Consider the following 14,791-nt stretch of genomic DNA (forward strand, 5'->3'; position numbering starts at 1 on the left):
TGGGGGCCGGGACTGGGGGGGACACAAACCCCGGTGCTGCTCGGGAGGGGGGGCTGCCCTGTGCCCCCCGTGCCCCCAGTGCCCCCCAGCCCTTCCTGGTGCCCCCCACTTGCCCCTGGGCTCCCCATACACAAATCTACCACACCTTTAATCGCTCTCCTTTATTCCAACTTCCCCCAGAGCTCCACCAATGCCCCCCAGTGCCCCCCCAGTGCCCCCCCCACTGCCCCCCATTGCCCCCCAGCCCTTCCTGGTGCCCCCCACTTGCCCCAAGGCTCCCCATACACAATTCTACCGCACCTTTAATCACTCTCCTTTATTCCCATTTCCCCCAGAGCCCCACCAATGCCCCCAGTGCCCCCCAGTGCCCCCCAGTGCCCCCATTGCCCCCCCAGCGCCCCCAGTCCCCTCCCGGACCTCCCCTCCGCCAGGGGGCGCTGTGCGGGGCGGCGGCCGCTCCGTCCCGCCCCGCGCGCGCAGTGCGTTTCCGGGTCGGGGCGGGTGTAAATCGGGCCGCGCCCGCCGCCCCCTCCCAGACCCGCGGCCGCCGCAGCCGGAGCAGCCGCGCCCGCGCCGCCGCCGCCGCCATCCCGCGCGCCCGCCCGCCGCGCTCCCTCCCCGCCTCCCCCCCCCTCCCTCCCGCCCTCCCTCCTCCCGCTCCGCCCGGAGCGCCCTTCGCCCAACGCCGTTACCGGCGCCGACACAGGTAGGCCCGACCCCCGCCCCCCCCCCCCCCATCGCCCCCCCACCGCCGCCCCCCGGCCCTCCCCGCGGGCCCCCCGCGCCCCCCCGGCCGCCATCCGGGTCCGATCCCCCCCGGGCCGGGCCTTCGCGCGGCCCCCCCCGCCGCCCCCCCGCCGGCCGCGCCCTCACGGCGCCCGCGGCCTGCGCGGCCTGTGCGGCCTGTGCGGCCCGCGCGCCCCGCGCCGCCGGCCGGGGGCACAAACGGCCCCGGGGGGCTCGGGGGCCGCCGCTGCCGCCTCCCGCCGCCCCCCCCCCGCTCCCCCCCCCGCCGGAACGGAACCGGGGGGGTTCGGGGCGCCGCGTGCGTCACATGGCGCCGCCGCCCCCCGCCCGGGCCGGCTGCGGGGGGGCCCCGAGGGGCGTGGGGAGAATTTTTTTCTTTCTTTCTTTCTACTCCGTTTTCTTGGAGTTTAATTTTTTAAATTTTTTTTATTTTTTCCTTTTAGTTTTTTTTTTTTTAATTTTAGGAGTTCTTCTTTTCCCGCCCGGGCCCGGTTTTTCCGCCATCCCGCGCTGTTGTTTTCCCCCCGCCGGAGCGGGAAGGGGGCGCACGGACGGGCCCGCGCGGGGCCGCCGCCCCCCCCGGGGCATCCGGGACCGTCCCCCCGGGCCTGCCCGGAGCGGAACGGGGATCCCCGGTCCAGAGTGGGTTCGGAGTCCCTGCCGGTGCCCCCCGGCCCGGTCCGGGACGCAGAGGCCCATTTCCCCCCCCGCCCGAGCCCAGCTCCCCGCGGCCCCCCCGCTCTCCCGGCACTCGGCCGGTTCCCCCCGCCGGGCTCCGGGTCCCGTTCGGAGCCGCCGGCCCGGGACCCCCTCACCCGCCTTGTGATTGGGCCCCATCCGGGGGCTCCATCGCGGCCCCGGGGTCGCTCCGGGACAGCCGCTCTTCTCCCGCTCCCCCCGGCCCGGCTCGGAGCCGGGACCCCGGCCCGGTTCCCCCCTCCCCCCGGCATGGCTGAGCTGGCTCCGGTGCCGCGTCCCCGCCTCAGGGACGGGCTGGCTTCGGAGCCGCGTCCCAGCCGCAGCAGCCGCGTCCCGGGCTTTGGGACGGAGGTCCCGGGGGCGGGGGAATCCGGCGCGGGGCCGAGCTCGGGGAAGTTTCCCTGCGGAAAGGCCTCACCGGGAGCCCGGCCCGGGCCCGCGTCACCCCCGGCGGGGCCGCTCGGCCCCTTTTGTCCCCGCGACGGGCCCGGGCCGCCGGGGCGGGCGGGCTCGGGGCCCGTTCTGCCCTCGCCCCGCTGCCGGGGCTGCGGTCCCGGGCTCCGCTCCCCGGAGCGGGTTGGATGCGGGGGGGATGCCGGGCCGAGCTCATGGAGGCCGCGGCAAAGCCCTCCGGTGCCAGCGGGGCAGCGCGGCCCCGGGCCTGCCTCGGCCGCGGTTGAACTTTGCTGGGGCAGAAGCGGTGGCCGAAATGGGAGTTTATTTACCGGATTCCTGTGAAAAGCTCGGCTGGGGCCGGCCGGGCTGTTTTGCAACCGCTGCCGACTCAGGTGGTTTGAAACCTGATCGTGCACTCATGTGGCCTTATCTGGGTCTGAGGGAATCGCCTCGGAACCTGCTCCGAGGGGCCCCGCGCGGGCTCGGAGCGCGGATGGCGTTCATTTTCTCCATAATCCCGGCTGCCCGGAGGGCCAAACCCCCGCGACTGGAGTGCCCGCTGCCATCGGGCAGCTGCAGGAAGACTTGGGCTGGGAAGTGCGGGGCTCACAGGGAGCGGCAGCTTCCCCAGAACTGTAGGGACCACGATTAGTCCTCAGTGCTCCCTCGGCATCCCTGGTTGTGTCCAGGAACCATTTGTGTCCCCGGTGCTACCAGGGGTCACCCTGGAGTATTCAGTTGCCCCTCAGGGAAGCCCCTGCAAGGAGCAGGGCTGGGAGGAGGCAGGGGCTGAGCAGGACCATCAGGATCCTATGAGTTGCTGGATCCAGGTGGGATCCGGCCAGTTCAGCTCTGGAAATTCATAGGAGGAGGAGCCAAACCACCACGGATCATCCCAACACTTCAGGGGTTCAATTTGAGGGGTGAAGCAGCATGGGAAGGCTGGAATCCTGCCTGGACAGGCTGGGGGGGGATTGGCAGAGCCCCTCAGGTCAGAGCCCCCCACTCACCCAGCCCCTCTCCCCCCAGCCGAGGCCCGAGCGCTGCCGCAGCCTGAGCCGACCCCGCGCTGCCCACCATGGACACCGGAGTCATCGAAGGGGGTCTCAATGTCACGCTCACCATCCGGCTACTCATGCACGGAAAGGTTCGTGTCCCCAGCCCTCTGCCTGGGGCCCTGGCCTGGCACGGGGTGGGCTGGAGCTTCCCTGGGATCTCCTGGAGCGGCTGTGGGGCCAGGAATGTGCTGTGGGCGCCCGGGTGGATCCTAGGGCGCAGCCAGTGAAGGAAATAATTACTGGGGAGGGCAGAACGACCCGATGGGAGCTAAGGTGGGAACAAGATCAGCACAGCTGGGATAAACCCCAGTTATCTGAGGGGCAGAACTCAAGTGCTCAGGAGCTTGTTTTGACTGTGAAAAGAGCCGAGTTTATGCTTGGGGCTCCAGGAGTTTTTAAAACGCTGACTAACGGTGCTTTTGTTTCCATCCCAGGAGGTGGGAAGCATCATTGGGAAGGTAAGTGAGCAACAAACTCTCCTAGCCCTCCCTTTCCCCTTCTCCCCGTCCCCCTCCGTCCCTCCCTGCCTCCCCGCCGCGGCGCTGACGCCTCTCTCCCTTCTCTGTTCCCTCACAGAAAGGGGAGTCCGTGAAGAAGATGCGTGAGGAGGTGAGTGCGGGGAGCGGGGCAGGATGGCGGGCCTGGCGCGGGCTCCGCGGGCGGCGCGGCGGCGGCGCGGGGAATGCCGGGAGCTGTGGGCAGGCGCGGCAGGAAGCCGAGGAGGAGAAGATGGCTGCCCGAGCCGAGGGAGGGGAGGAGGAGGAGGAGGAGGGAGGGCTCTGTCCCCGGCGGGGGATCCGGAGGAATCCCGGAGCACTGAGGTGGCGTTTGCCTCCCCGCAGAGCGGAGCTCGCATCAACATCTCGGAAGGGAACTGCCCCGAGCGGATCATCACCCTCGCGGGACCCACCAACGCCATCTTCAAAGCTTTTGCGATGATCATTGACAAACTGGAAGAGGTGTGTCCGTGGCCCCCTGCAGTCACTGCCCCGTTTATCCCTTCTCTCTGCAAGAGCTGACCCCGGCCCTGGGCCCCCTGGCCGCTGTTCCACATGGGCAGCCGGCGTCTCCCTGCCTGGCCCCGATCTTTGTCCGGTGCTGCACTGGGGCAAAGTCCAGGCAGTGCTGGAGCCAGAGCCCCACAGGGACATTCTGCCCACAGCGTGGGTCAGAGCAGGGCTTGGAATCCCCCTGGCTCTGCCACTTCCCCCCCAGCACACCCCAGGGCTCAGCTCTCTGCCCAGCCCTGCCAAGGAGGAGCTGGGGCTGCAGCTGTGTGGGGCTGGAGGAGCTGCATCATGTCCCTGCTCCTGTTAAATCAGTGACTTCCAGGGGGGATTTTGCTGCTGGTTCCAGGGGGGATTTTGTTGCTGGATAACCTGGATCTTGCAGGTGTTAGAGCCTGCTCAGGGCTGTGATATTGAGATTTCTACGTTGGAGGGAGCAGGAGTTGGGAGTGCTCCTCATCTGGTGTGGGGCAGAGCTCTGTGGCCCTCACCTTGCCTGTGGGGGCACAATATCTACTGCTCTTTGGATTTGGGGCACTACCCACGGACAAACAACCCTGCGCTGGCAGCTCTGTCCCCAAACCCCCCTGCTCTCACTGCGGCGTTAAAGGCTGCAGGGCTTGGAGCTGTTTGTGCCGAATGCAGGGAGCCGGAGTCCTCCACGGGCTGCACGGCTCTGCAGCGCTCTGGGCACCGGCCTTGGAGCTGAAGCTTTGCTTTTAGTAGGTCAGTTGAGCCCTGGCCTTGTGCCTCCCCTCCCCCTGCCAGCACATGACCGCTGTAATCGGCGCCGGGATTGTTTTTCCCGGAGCTGCTGCCTTGATCCCTGGTGCAGCGGGAGGCTCCGTGCTGACCCTGGAGCCGTGGAGTCCCCGAGCCCCCCTGCCCTGTCCCTTGTCCCCCTCCAGCACCGGTTCCTGCTTGGCTGAGGTGGGACCCAGCCTGGGCCAGCGCCTAAACCCATTTCCATTGAGGCAGCAGAGCTTGGCTGCTGCTTCCCCAAAATACATCTGTGTTTTTTCTGGGCTGCTGAGGAAGTCCTGGGAAAGCCCCGAGGTCACCTTGGCCTCGGCCACCGCTGCCAGCGTCACCTCCCTGTCCCGGGCACGTCCCCAGCGCGTGCCGTCCCAGCAGGGCTGAGCCTTCAACACCTCCTCTTCCTCGCAGGACATCAGCAGCTCCATGACCAACAGCACAGCTGCCAGCCGGCCCCCGGTCACCCTCCGGCTTGTGGTCCCCGCCAGCCAGTGCGGGTCCCTCATTGGCAAAGGAGGCTGCAAGATCAAGGAGATCCGAGAGGTGCGTGCTGCCCAGCCCGGGGGGACCCACGGAGGGGCGTTCAGGTGTCCCCAGGGCAAATCCCCTGCCCAAGGGACGTGGCATCACTGGGAGTTTTTGGTGCTCCCTGTATTCTAGTGCTTGGCAAACTGAGACTCACCTTCTCTGCCTGGTGCTGTCTCTCACAGCTGGATGCCTGGATTCCTGCTCCCCCCTTCCCATCAGGGGCTCCTGATTGCCCTCTCCCCAGCCTTTTCCCAGATTTTGGAGAGGGAGATGGGCTCCAGGCCAGTGCTGCCCTTGGCCATGCCATTTAGCGCTGGGTGCTGGTGGATTAACTCTGCTGGCGTGGAGACTGGCTTGGCTTGGGTTACAGGGACAGACTGAGGCCAGGTCCCCCTCTGCTGCCTCAGGCTCCTGGTGACCGAATTGTGTCCAGCTGGGATTAAAGGACTTTATTTTGGGGGACAGGAGGAGCTGGGGGGGCAGTTTTGGCTATGTATAACCATGCACGGGGTTCGTCACTGAGGTCTCAGCCCTGCCTGGGGTCTGACGGGCTATTTTTAACCCTCGGCTTGGCAGAGCACGGGGGCACAGGTCCAGGTGGCAGGGGACATGCTGCCCAACTCCACTGAGCGAGCCATCACCATCGCTGGGATCCCACAGTCCATCATCGAGTGCGTCAAACAGATCTGCGTCGTCATGCTTGAGGTAGGGCCCCTCCCTGGGCCTGTCCCGGGGAGTTGGGTGCTGCAGGGGATCCTGCTGCCCTTGGAGGGGTGGAAATGCTGAGGAGAGAGAGGAAAGGAGCTGCTGGGGGATAAAGGGATAGCTGGGGATTACGGCCTCATCCAGGTGAGGCTCGGAGCTGCTTAAAAGCAGGGTCGAGCAGGGCCTCGAGAGCAGCTCATGGTGTCACCCACGGCCCTGCTTGTGCTCCTGGGTGTCCTCCCTCGGCTCTGTGCCCAGGGTGAGGAAGAAATCACGCTGCCCTGGGTCACCAACAGCCCAGCTGCGAGTGCAGAGCAGAGCCCCGGGGCTGCAGGGAGGAGGGGGCTGTCGGTGCCAGCGGCGCTCGGTGTCTGACCTGTCCCCTCTGCCTGTCACACAGTCTCCCCCGAAGGGTGTCACCATCCCATACCGACCCAAGCCATCCAGCTCTCCCGTCATCTTTGCAGGCGGCCAGGTAAGGCCTCTCCTCTGCTCCTGGGGTGTGGGGTGGGCAGGGCCGGGGGTCGTTCCGAGCTGCCAGCGCGCCCCGGCCGCTCCGCGTGCCCGTCACCCGCGCTGTGCCCTTGGCCCCCTCCCCCTGCTGAGGGAGGGCAGCAGGGAAAAGAAAAGGGCCGATTTGGGAGGAGAGGGTGCTGGAAAACACTCCTGGAATTTACCGGCCAAAAAACCGTTTGCCAGTGTGGTGGCGGCAGTGGGGGTTTGAGTGGGGCCGAGCTGCCTAACCCAGGCTCTGCCCCTCTGCCTCGGGCTGCCTCCAAGAACTCGCTGTGACCTCCTGTGGGTGACTGGCCCGGAGGTTGGGGGTTTCTGCTCTCTGCCACTGGTTCTCGGGGTGCAAAGGCTCAGCCTGTGCCGTGGGTAGGGTTGGGGTGCGCAAAGGCTTCGTCTCTCAGGAGGGGAGGGTGTCAGATAGGAGTAGTGCCAGGTGACTGGGCTTTAGTCCCTCCTGTGCTGAGCTGGGGAGTGGCCCGAGCCCTGCCCCGAGCCACCTTACAGGGCACAGGTGTCCCTTGGGATCCTGTCCCGCTGTAACGGGCCCAGGTGCGGGTCAGCTGCTCCCACCCTGCGCCCCCGGGGCTGCCCCAGCGCTCGGAGAAACCACGGCGACAACGCATCCACTGCCTTCCTGCTGCCAGGGACACCCCTCGGGGTGGGCAGGGCCTGGCTTTGTCACTGGGGGCCTCAGTAGGCAGGGAAGGGGGTCAGGGAAGGGGTGTAGCTGCCGCCGGCCTCCCCGAGAGCCAGGCCTGACTCTGCTCTCCCTCCTCCCAGCCCCGCCACGCTTGTTCTGGGGACGGACCTGCCGCCGTCCCCTTCCTCCCCACCCCTGCCCCTCTCCCTGCCTCTTCCTCCCCACCTGAACCCGGTCAGCCCCCCCCTCCCGCCTCCCCGACAGCTTCTCCCGCCGCTCTGCACCCGGGGGAAGCCCCCGCGCCCCGGCCAGCGGCGGGGCCGCAGTGCGGACCCCCGGGGCGGGAGCCGGCCGCCTTCCCCGTTAGAGCAGTGAGGAGCAGGCTTCCCACAGCCACGCATCTCTTCCCTCCCCTTGCCCCTCTTCTCCCCCTTCCTTCTTTCCGCCCCCGTCCCCGGCCCAGGCCCGCAGCAGCCCCCGGGCCCCGCTCCCGGTGGGCCTTGCGCTCTCTGTCTTCGCAGCTCAGAGTCGCGCGTAGAGCAGGGCGAGCCCTCGATCAGCACTGAGCTAATGTGGATGTTGAGTTTGGTGTTAGCGAAAGGTTTCGGATTGACAGCCCTGGAGACTGAAGTCCTCTAATTTATCCACAGGACAGGTACAGCAGCGGCAGTGCGAGCTACCCCCACACCGCCCCATCCATGTGCCTCAACTCTGACTTGGAGGGACCACCTCAGGAGGTGAGAGGGGAGTTCAGTCTCCACGGCCCGTTCAATCCTTGGCCTCTCTGAGACTGCCAACAAGGGTGGCATCCCTGTCCCCGTCCCCCAAAACCGACAACGGTGGCTTTTTGTGCTGTGGACTCCTGTCCACTGGGAACTGGACTCTGAGCCCACCAACCTCTCCTCACGCAGGCCACCCGGCAGCCACTGCATGGCAACGAACTTGGGCCAATTCCAGCCTGGGCTGCAGTTCTTCCGGTGACCTGGAAGTGAGGCTGTGTACCCCCCTCTCCCCCTCCTCTCCCACCCGCCCCCACCTGCCCGGCCCCCCCAGACCTCCCCAAACCTTAGCCAGCCAGGCCCCAGCCAGTGCCTCGCCCTTCCTGGGTAGCTTCAGGAGGAATCTGTGTGGCTGTCCCTTGTAACCTCGGGGACACGGAGTTGTGGCAGGTCAGGCCCTCGCCTCGTTCCCCTCCGAGCACTGGGCCGTGTGAGCAGTGGTAGCCAGCGCCAGCACTGACCTGTAGCTTGCCCGGCGACGTTGTCCTAGGCGTGTGGAGTGACGAGAGGACTCGGAACGGGGCAAACTTTTTTTTTGGGGGTGGGAGGGGAGGCGGGGGAGCTGCCGGGCCGGGGCAGAGAGGGGCCAGGAGCAGCAGCAGGGCCGGCGGGGGCGTTGGATCCTCCCTGCCTGCGCGGGGGCGCAGGGATAGCAGCATTGTCGGACTCACCACACCATAACATCTTCATCAAGATCCCAGCCGTTCTCTTGTTGGTTTTTTTTTTTTAATCCTTTTTTCTGGTTTTTTTTTTTTTTTCTTTTTCTTATTTTTTTGTCTGCCACCTTTTTTTTGGGGGGGGGACGGCACCGATTCTGCCCACCCCCTCCCCTACCCGCCACGTCAGGCCAATTCGAGTAACCGCCAGCCTAGAAACTGCTTGTGACAGCATTTATCCGTCCCCGCCTCTCCTGCCCCACTTCCCTCGCCCCGGAGAACTCTCCACCTTGGCTCTCTGACTTCCTGGCTAGTTGAAATCTGTCTGTCCCTGGGTGGCTGTCCGATGGTTGTTAATAGGACTGTTTTCCTCCTTTTGTAGGCCTATACCATTCAAGGACAGTATGCCATTCCACAGCCAGATGTAAGTTTTTATTTACAACTTCTTGTCTTGAAATCCACCCTTTTCCTCCCCCACCTTCCAAAAAATTTTCTCTGTGCTTTCTCCACTTGAGCTGGCTCAGCTTGGGGCTGAATACTCGATCTGATCTGAGCTCCCCAGAACCTCCCCCCCAAAAAAACACTCACACCCCCCGCCCTCAGCTGGCCCTCCTGCAGCCAGCTTCATCCGGCCTCAGATCTCTCCTTGGATCCTCCCCCACCTCCTCTCTGACACTTCCCTCCTCCTTATTATATTTTTTTTCCAAACCCACCTCTCCCTGGCTTGGCATTTCACACCAGCTCTGGCTTTTCCTTTGCCCCCCCGCCCCCCCCTCAATTTGGCACGAGAACCGCCCCCCCCCAGCCAGCACACGGTGGCTCTGTCACGGTGGCTCTCCCGGGGCAGGGGACAGCTGGCCCAGCGAGCGGGTGCAGGTGGCAGTCGGGGAGGGGGGTTGGACCCGGCCCAGCCCGGCGGGGCCGGTCGGGAGCGGAGGGACCATCCCGACACGCTGTCGGACACCTCCATCCTCTGGCACCCATCCTCATCCCGTAGGGGCTGCTCTCTGCTCCTGGCACCTGTAGGGCAGCGAGGGGGGTCTGGCACGGGTGGGGGACGGGGGCTCCAGGGGAGCCGGGCTGGCACGGCAGAGCCGAGCGCGCTCGGTGCCCGCTCCCTGCGCTCCCCCGCCGTGCCGCGGGCACCTGCTCCCTCCTCCCGCTCCTCTCTGCTTCTGTTCCTGTGCTGCTCCAGCCCTTGCTGCACCGAGGGGGGTGGGCACAGCCCCCAGCCCGCCGCGGCCGGGCCGGGGCAGCGCGGAGGGGCCGGGGCGGGCGCGGGGCCGTGTCCGTGCGGGTGCGCGCGGCGAGTCCTGGCCCCCGGCCTCGGGAAATGGCTAACGCCAGCCTCTCTCTCTCTCTCTTTCTCCCTCTCCCTCTCTTCCCTTCTCCCTCCTTTAGCTGACCAAGCTGCACCAGTTGGCAATGCAACAGTCACACTTTCCAATGTCTCATGGCAACACTGGATTCAGTGGTATGGAAACTCCTTCTCTCCGTGTGCGTTCGCGCGCGGCCGGAGCCCAGCCCGGGCCGCTCCCGGCTCCCGCCTGGGGGCCGAGCTCACACAAACCTAACCCCAAGCACTGCCCGGGCCCGGCCAGGTAACCACTGCTCTGGGGACGTGTCTGGGGGCCGCAGGGACAGGGCGTCCGTCCGTCCATTCATCCACGCTGCTGCGCTCCCTCTCTCCCTCCCTCCCTCCCTCGCAGCTCTGCCAGTGCACTGGGAGCCCCCCGCCCGCAGCACCCGCTCTCTCCCCTCCGGCTGCTCCAGGCCCACAGCAGGCGACTGCTGGTTGTACCAAATTCGCTGTAGATTTGCTAAGATGGCTGGAAAAAAACCAAGCCACCTAAAAAAATAAAAAAAAAGAAAGAAAAAAAAAATCAAAATGACCCATTTGGGGCTCTAAACTAAACTTGAGACAGCCAAACTCATTGTGACTTGTATCTTAACAGGCATTGACTCCAGCTCTGCAGAGGTGAAAGGCTATTGGGGTAATGATCCAAACACACCATCTGTAGTTACTCTGTTGTGTATTGATGCTGCCCGGGGTCTCATTCTCCCTGATAGATGCTGCCCGGATGGGGGGGAAAGGGGGTTGAGGGGAACCCCAGAAGGGCTGGAGGTGCAGTCTGGCTCAGCTGCCTGTGCCCTGGAGCACAGCTGGATAGTGGAGAGCAGCAGGACTGGGTGGAGGCTCGGCTGTCCCAGCGAGCTGTGGGCCCCGAGCTGTACCCCCACCCCCAGGCCAAAAAAACACACAGAGGGGAGCAACCCCTGGCCGAGGAGGTGCTGGAGCTGTCAGGAGCTGGAGCTGCCCCGGGAGTCAGGGGACAGCACTGGGTGTCACCTGCCGTGTCCCCCTGCCACAGCCCCAGTGAGGGCTCGAGGCCACCACCGCTGCTCCCTCTTGCAGGGAGCGAGCTGGGGAAGGGGGGAGAAGTGGAAAAGTGTGTTCAAAATGCCCCAGGCACCAAGCTCAGCCCTGTGTGGGGTGTGAGCAGCCTCCCAGCCCAGCGCCTGCCTTAGCACAGCCCTGCAGGGCGGCAGGGAGGAGGAGGAGGATGAGGATGAGGGGAGCTGTGGCCTTTGAAAGCCGGACCCGGAGTGGGAGTGGAGGCGAGTGCCTGGCTGGAGCCCCCCAGTGCCAGCCCCCTGCTCTGGGATTGTCCCACCTTGATGGAGGGGACACAGAGGGGAGAAGTTGGGGTGAAGGAGGACAGGGAGGCAGGGCTGGGGAGCAGCGAGGGCTGGAGTAACCTCCCAGCCTGCTGTGCCCTCCCCGCCTGCTCGGAGCCCTCCCAGGCAGCCTGAACCTGGCAGCACTTGGGGTGCTGCACCCCCCGGCTGCCCCCACCCTCACCTGGGCCCCCTCTCTCTGTCTCCGAGCAGGTTTGGATGCCTCTGCCCAAACCACCTCCCATGAACTCACCATTCCAAACGATGTGAGTATCCGGGGGGGTTGGGAGGGGGGTGGCTGCCCCTCGGCTCCCCAGGGTCTGCCCCTCTCACAGGGGTCACTGTCCTTGCCTTTGAGCCTGTGGTGGGCTCATGGCTGCATCCCAAACCACCACCCTGGCTGCCACCACGTCCCTTGTCCCCTTTCCGGTGATCTTCAAGGCAAACAAAAACCCTTTTTCAATCCCTTAACCCCCCGTTTTCCAACTAAAACCCCACTCCCAGGAGTCCCATAATCCTGGGGCTGTCAAGGTTGGAGGAGGCCTTTAAGGCCACCAAGTCCAACTGTCCCCCCACCACTGAGCCGTGTCCCCAAGGGCCACATCCTCACCATTCACTTTGGACACCTCCAAGGACGGTGTCCTCCCCTGCTGCCCAGGGCAGCCTGTGGGGCTGGGCCAGCCCTTTCCCTGCAGGAATTCCCCCGTGTGCCCCGCAGGAGGTGCCAGGGCAGGACGGGCCGAGCTAACCGAGCTAACCCCGATGTTCTCTGTCCCTTCCCAGCTGATTGGCTGCATCATCGGGCGTCAGGGCGCCAAGATCAACGAGATCCGCCAGATGTCCGGGGCTCAGATCAAGATTGCCAACCCCGTGGAAGGCTCTACTGACAGGCAGGTGACCATAACTGGATCTGCAGCGAGCATCAGCCTGGCCCAGTATCTAATTAATGTCAGGTGAGTCGCGCTGGCCTCGCCGTGCCCTCCCTCGCCCTGCCCTGCCCCGCATGAGGGGAAGGCCTTTCCTCTCTCCCTGTCCCCTCCCCGTGCCTGCTGTCCCTTTCCCCGCTGCCCCCCAGGAATGCTGCAGGGGGGAGCCCGGCTCTGCTGTGCCACCCCAGAGCTGCCAGTGCTGCTGGCAGCACCTGGCTCTGCTCTGGGCTGTCCTGTTGGTGTCCCCTGTCCCCTGTTCCCTGCCTGGAGCTGGGAGTGGCGTCTCCCGGCTGGGGGGTCCCCGGGCTGTGTCCCTGCTCCCTCAGCAGCAGCTGCTGGGGGTTTGCTCTGGACGTTGGCTCCTTCCTGGTGCACGGGGGATCCTCTGGGGGGTGTGGGGGTCCCGTGTGCAGCTGGGCCAGGCCTGGCAGCACCATCCCTTCCCTCCCTCCCTCCCTCCCTCCTTCCTCCTCCTCCCCCAGCTCGGCTCCTGCGCCGTTTTCGCTGTTTGTCCTGTGCTTTTTTTTCGCATTTTGTGCTGTTCCTTCCCTCCCACCCACACCCGTGTTTTGTTTTTTTTTTTTCTTTTTTATTTTTTCTTTTTTTTCTTTTTTTTTTTTGTTGTTGTTTTTCCTTTTCTCCTCTGTTACAGTTTAGAAAGCGCTAAACCCTCCTCCCAGGCAGCCTCCGTCACGATCCCTGACCACCTCAGCATCAACCTCTCTCAACCCTCCACCCCTTCTTCTTCTTCCTCCTCCACCACCACCCCCTCGCTCGCCACCGCGGGGGCCTCCGACGCACCCTCCAGCCTCCCCAACCCTCTTCCGACCGCCCCTTGTGTCTCCAGTCTGCTTGGCATGAAACCTGTCCCTCTCCTGGCGCTAAATGTCGTGTCTGCGGCCAAAGGCGCCGCGGCGCCCGCCGTGCCCTGTGTCACTAACAAACTCAAAGCGGAGAAGCAAAGGTTTTCCCCGTACTGAGGCTGCTCCAGGGGGTGGCAGCACCAGGACCCCGGAGAGGAGACTTGGAACAGCAGTTTTGATTTTTTTCCTCCTCTTTTTTTCTTTTTTTTTTTTTTTTAATCTTTTTGGGATTTTTTTTTTTTAATTTTCCTTTGTACCGAGCTCGCGCTGCCGTGGCAGCAGCAGAGCCTTTCTTGCCGGCCGAGAGACTGTGTCCCCTTGTCCTGTGAGCGGTCACAACTCCTTCTCTGCCTGCCTCTAGTTGTTGCTTGTTCCTTTTTATTTTTATTTTTTTTCCATTTCTCCTCCTTTTCCCATTTTTTTTTGAGTAGTTTGGGTGCAGCTGTGGGGTTTGGGGTGGGATAAGGGGGTTGGAGGGAGGGAAGGGACTCTGTGATTTTTTTGGGGGAGGGGGAACTGCATCCCCAATGCCCTGGGGGCCTCACCTGTCCTCTCTTAACTGTCTGTACCTGTAATAAAGTTGCCACGGTGAGAATCTGCTCTGGTAGATCTGTGCCGCAGCGGGGCCCGGCCCGGGGGTCCCCTCTGCCTGGGGAGGGGTCTCCACCCCCCCACCCCCTCCCACACCCCCAAACCGCAGCGAGGGCCGAGCCCGGAGCCACCACGGCGGGGCTGGGGGGGTGGGCTGCCCTTTGAGGGGGGGTCCCTGCTGGCCCAGGGACCCTGCGCAGTGTCTGTGTGTCCCCTGCACCCCTGCTGCCCCGGGGGGGTCCCTGCTGGAGGTGCCCCCCCCTCCCTGCACTCCCCCTCCTCTGCTGCCTCCTCCCCGCCCCACCCGGGGGTCCCGTGGATCTCCCCCTCCCCAAAGCCTCGCAGCAGAGCCCGCCACGCTCAGCCCAGACCCCCAGGACCTCCCCAGACCCCTCCAGCGCCGTTCCAGGGCGGGGGGGTCACCTCCCTTCCCTGGCTGCTTGTGCAACCCCCCCAAACCCCTCCTGGGGTGGTCCCCCGTGGGGCCCCTCCTGCCCCCCCGAGGGCGTCCCTCCCACCCCGTCTCGGTGCTGGGGGGTCCCTCTGACGCCCTTTTCTCGTTGCAGGCTCTCCTCGGAGACCGGGGGCATGGGCAGCAGTTAGGGGGGCCCCGGACCCCCCCGCCTCGCCATCCATCTGCGGCCCCTTAGCACCGACCCAGGTTTTAAACTAGTTTGTACATTTTCGGTTCCTCCAGCCTCGCGCCACTCACCAGGTTCAGTTTGTTTCAATTTTTTTTTTGTTTTTTCGTTTTTGTTCTGTTTTTCGGGGTTATATATTTTTTTTCCCCCCTTCTCTCAAATTAAAAGCATTTTAATTCCTTCGTTCAGCTCTTAAAATTGCTGAACCCCAAATCTTAGTTTTATAAAGCTTCTCTCTCTCCTCTCCCCACCCCCCCGGCACCTTCTCCCCTCCTTTCCCCGTTTTTTCGGCTCATGAAGTTTCTGTTTTTGTCATGAAATGTAAGAGTGGAAGAAAAACGAAAAAAAAGCAAAAAAAAGCAAAAAAAAACCATTTCAGTTTAGTTCTGTAACGTCAGGAAATTTTTCAAAAAAAAAACTGAATAAAAAGATGGACTGGAGCTTTTCCTTGTGAATAGAACCTGCAGGATATTTTGGTTAATGGATCTGCCTGTCTCAGTCTTTATTTGAAACCCCTCTGGCTCTTCCCAGTGCTCCCAGTATGGCCCAGTTTGGTTCTGGAGAAGGATAAACCACCCCTAGCTGGTGTTGGCGATCCTTCCAG

The 14,791-nt window shown here is 64.1% G+C and overlaps 2 protein-coding genes across 5 annotated transcripts; both read left to right on the plus strand.

Annotated features, from left to right (window-relative positions):
• Nucleotides 1-545: 545 nt before the first annotated feature.
• On the plus strand, nucleotides 546-14,672 carry PCBP2 (poly(rC) binding protein 2). Of its 4 annotated transcripts, XM_084223620.1 has the most exons (15): nucleotides 546-706; nucleotides 2,872-2,989; nucleotides 3,335-3,358; nucleotides 3,477-3,509; nucleotides 3,743-3,859; nucleotides 5,075-5,206; nucleotides 5,768-5,896; nucleotides 6,297-6,371; nucleotides 7,700-7,786; nucleotides 8,867-8,908; nucleotides 9,886-9,958; nucleotides 10,440-10,478; nucleotides 11,377-11,429; nucleotides 11,947-12,116; nucleotides 14,113-14,672. In XM_084223620.1, the coding sequence occupies exons 2-15, from the start codon at nucleotides 2,921-2,923 to the stop codon at nucleotides 14,147-14,149; spliced, it is 1,080 nt and encodes a 359-aa protein (XP_084079746.1). In that variant the 5' UTR covers nucleotides 546-706; nucleotides 2,872-2,920; the 3' UTR covers nucleotides 14,150-14,672. The 4 variants fall into 4 exon arrangements, with proteins under 4 accessions (XP_084079746.1, XP_084079747.1, XP_084079748.1 ...); XM_084223621.1 differs by lacking the exon at nucleotides 10,440-10,478; XM_084223622.1 differs by lacking the exon at nucleotides 7,700-7,786.
• Nucleotides 12,127-13,389, plus strand: LOC311164251 (uncharacterized protein). Its single transcript, XM_084223627.1, has one exon. The coding sequence runs from the start codon at nucleotides 12,167-12,169 to the stop codon at nucleotides 13,070-13,072; it is 906 nt and encodes a 301-aa protein (XP_084079753.1). The 5' UTR covers nucleotides 12,127-12,166; the 3' UTR covers nucleotides 13,073-13,389.
• Nucleotides 14,673-14,791: the final 119 nt, after the last annotated feature.

This window comes from Fringilla coelebs (assembly GCF_963513975.1).
Source record: "Fringilla coelebs genome assembly, chromosome: 30".
NCBI lineage: Eukaryota > Metazoa > Chordata > Aves > Passeriformes > Fringillidae > Fringilla > Fringilla coelebs.

Coding starts and splice junctions, on each gene's coding strand:
- PCBP2 (XM_084223620.1), top strand. CDS start 2,921: ATGGACACCGGAGTCATCGAAGGGGGTCTCAATGTCACGCTCACCATC. Junction 2,990..3,334: donor GGCTACTCATGCACGGAAAG/GTTCGTGTCCCC, acceptor TTTCCATCCCAG/GAGGTGGGAAGCATCATTGG. Junction 12,117..14,112: donor CAGTATCTAATTAATGTCAG/GTGAGTCGCGCT, acceptor TTCTCGTTGCAG/GCTCTCCTCGGAGACCGGGG.
- LOC311164251 (XM_084223627.1), top strand. CDS start 12,167: ATGAGGGGAAGGCCTTTCCTCTCTCCCTGTCCCCTCCCCGTGCCTGCT.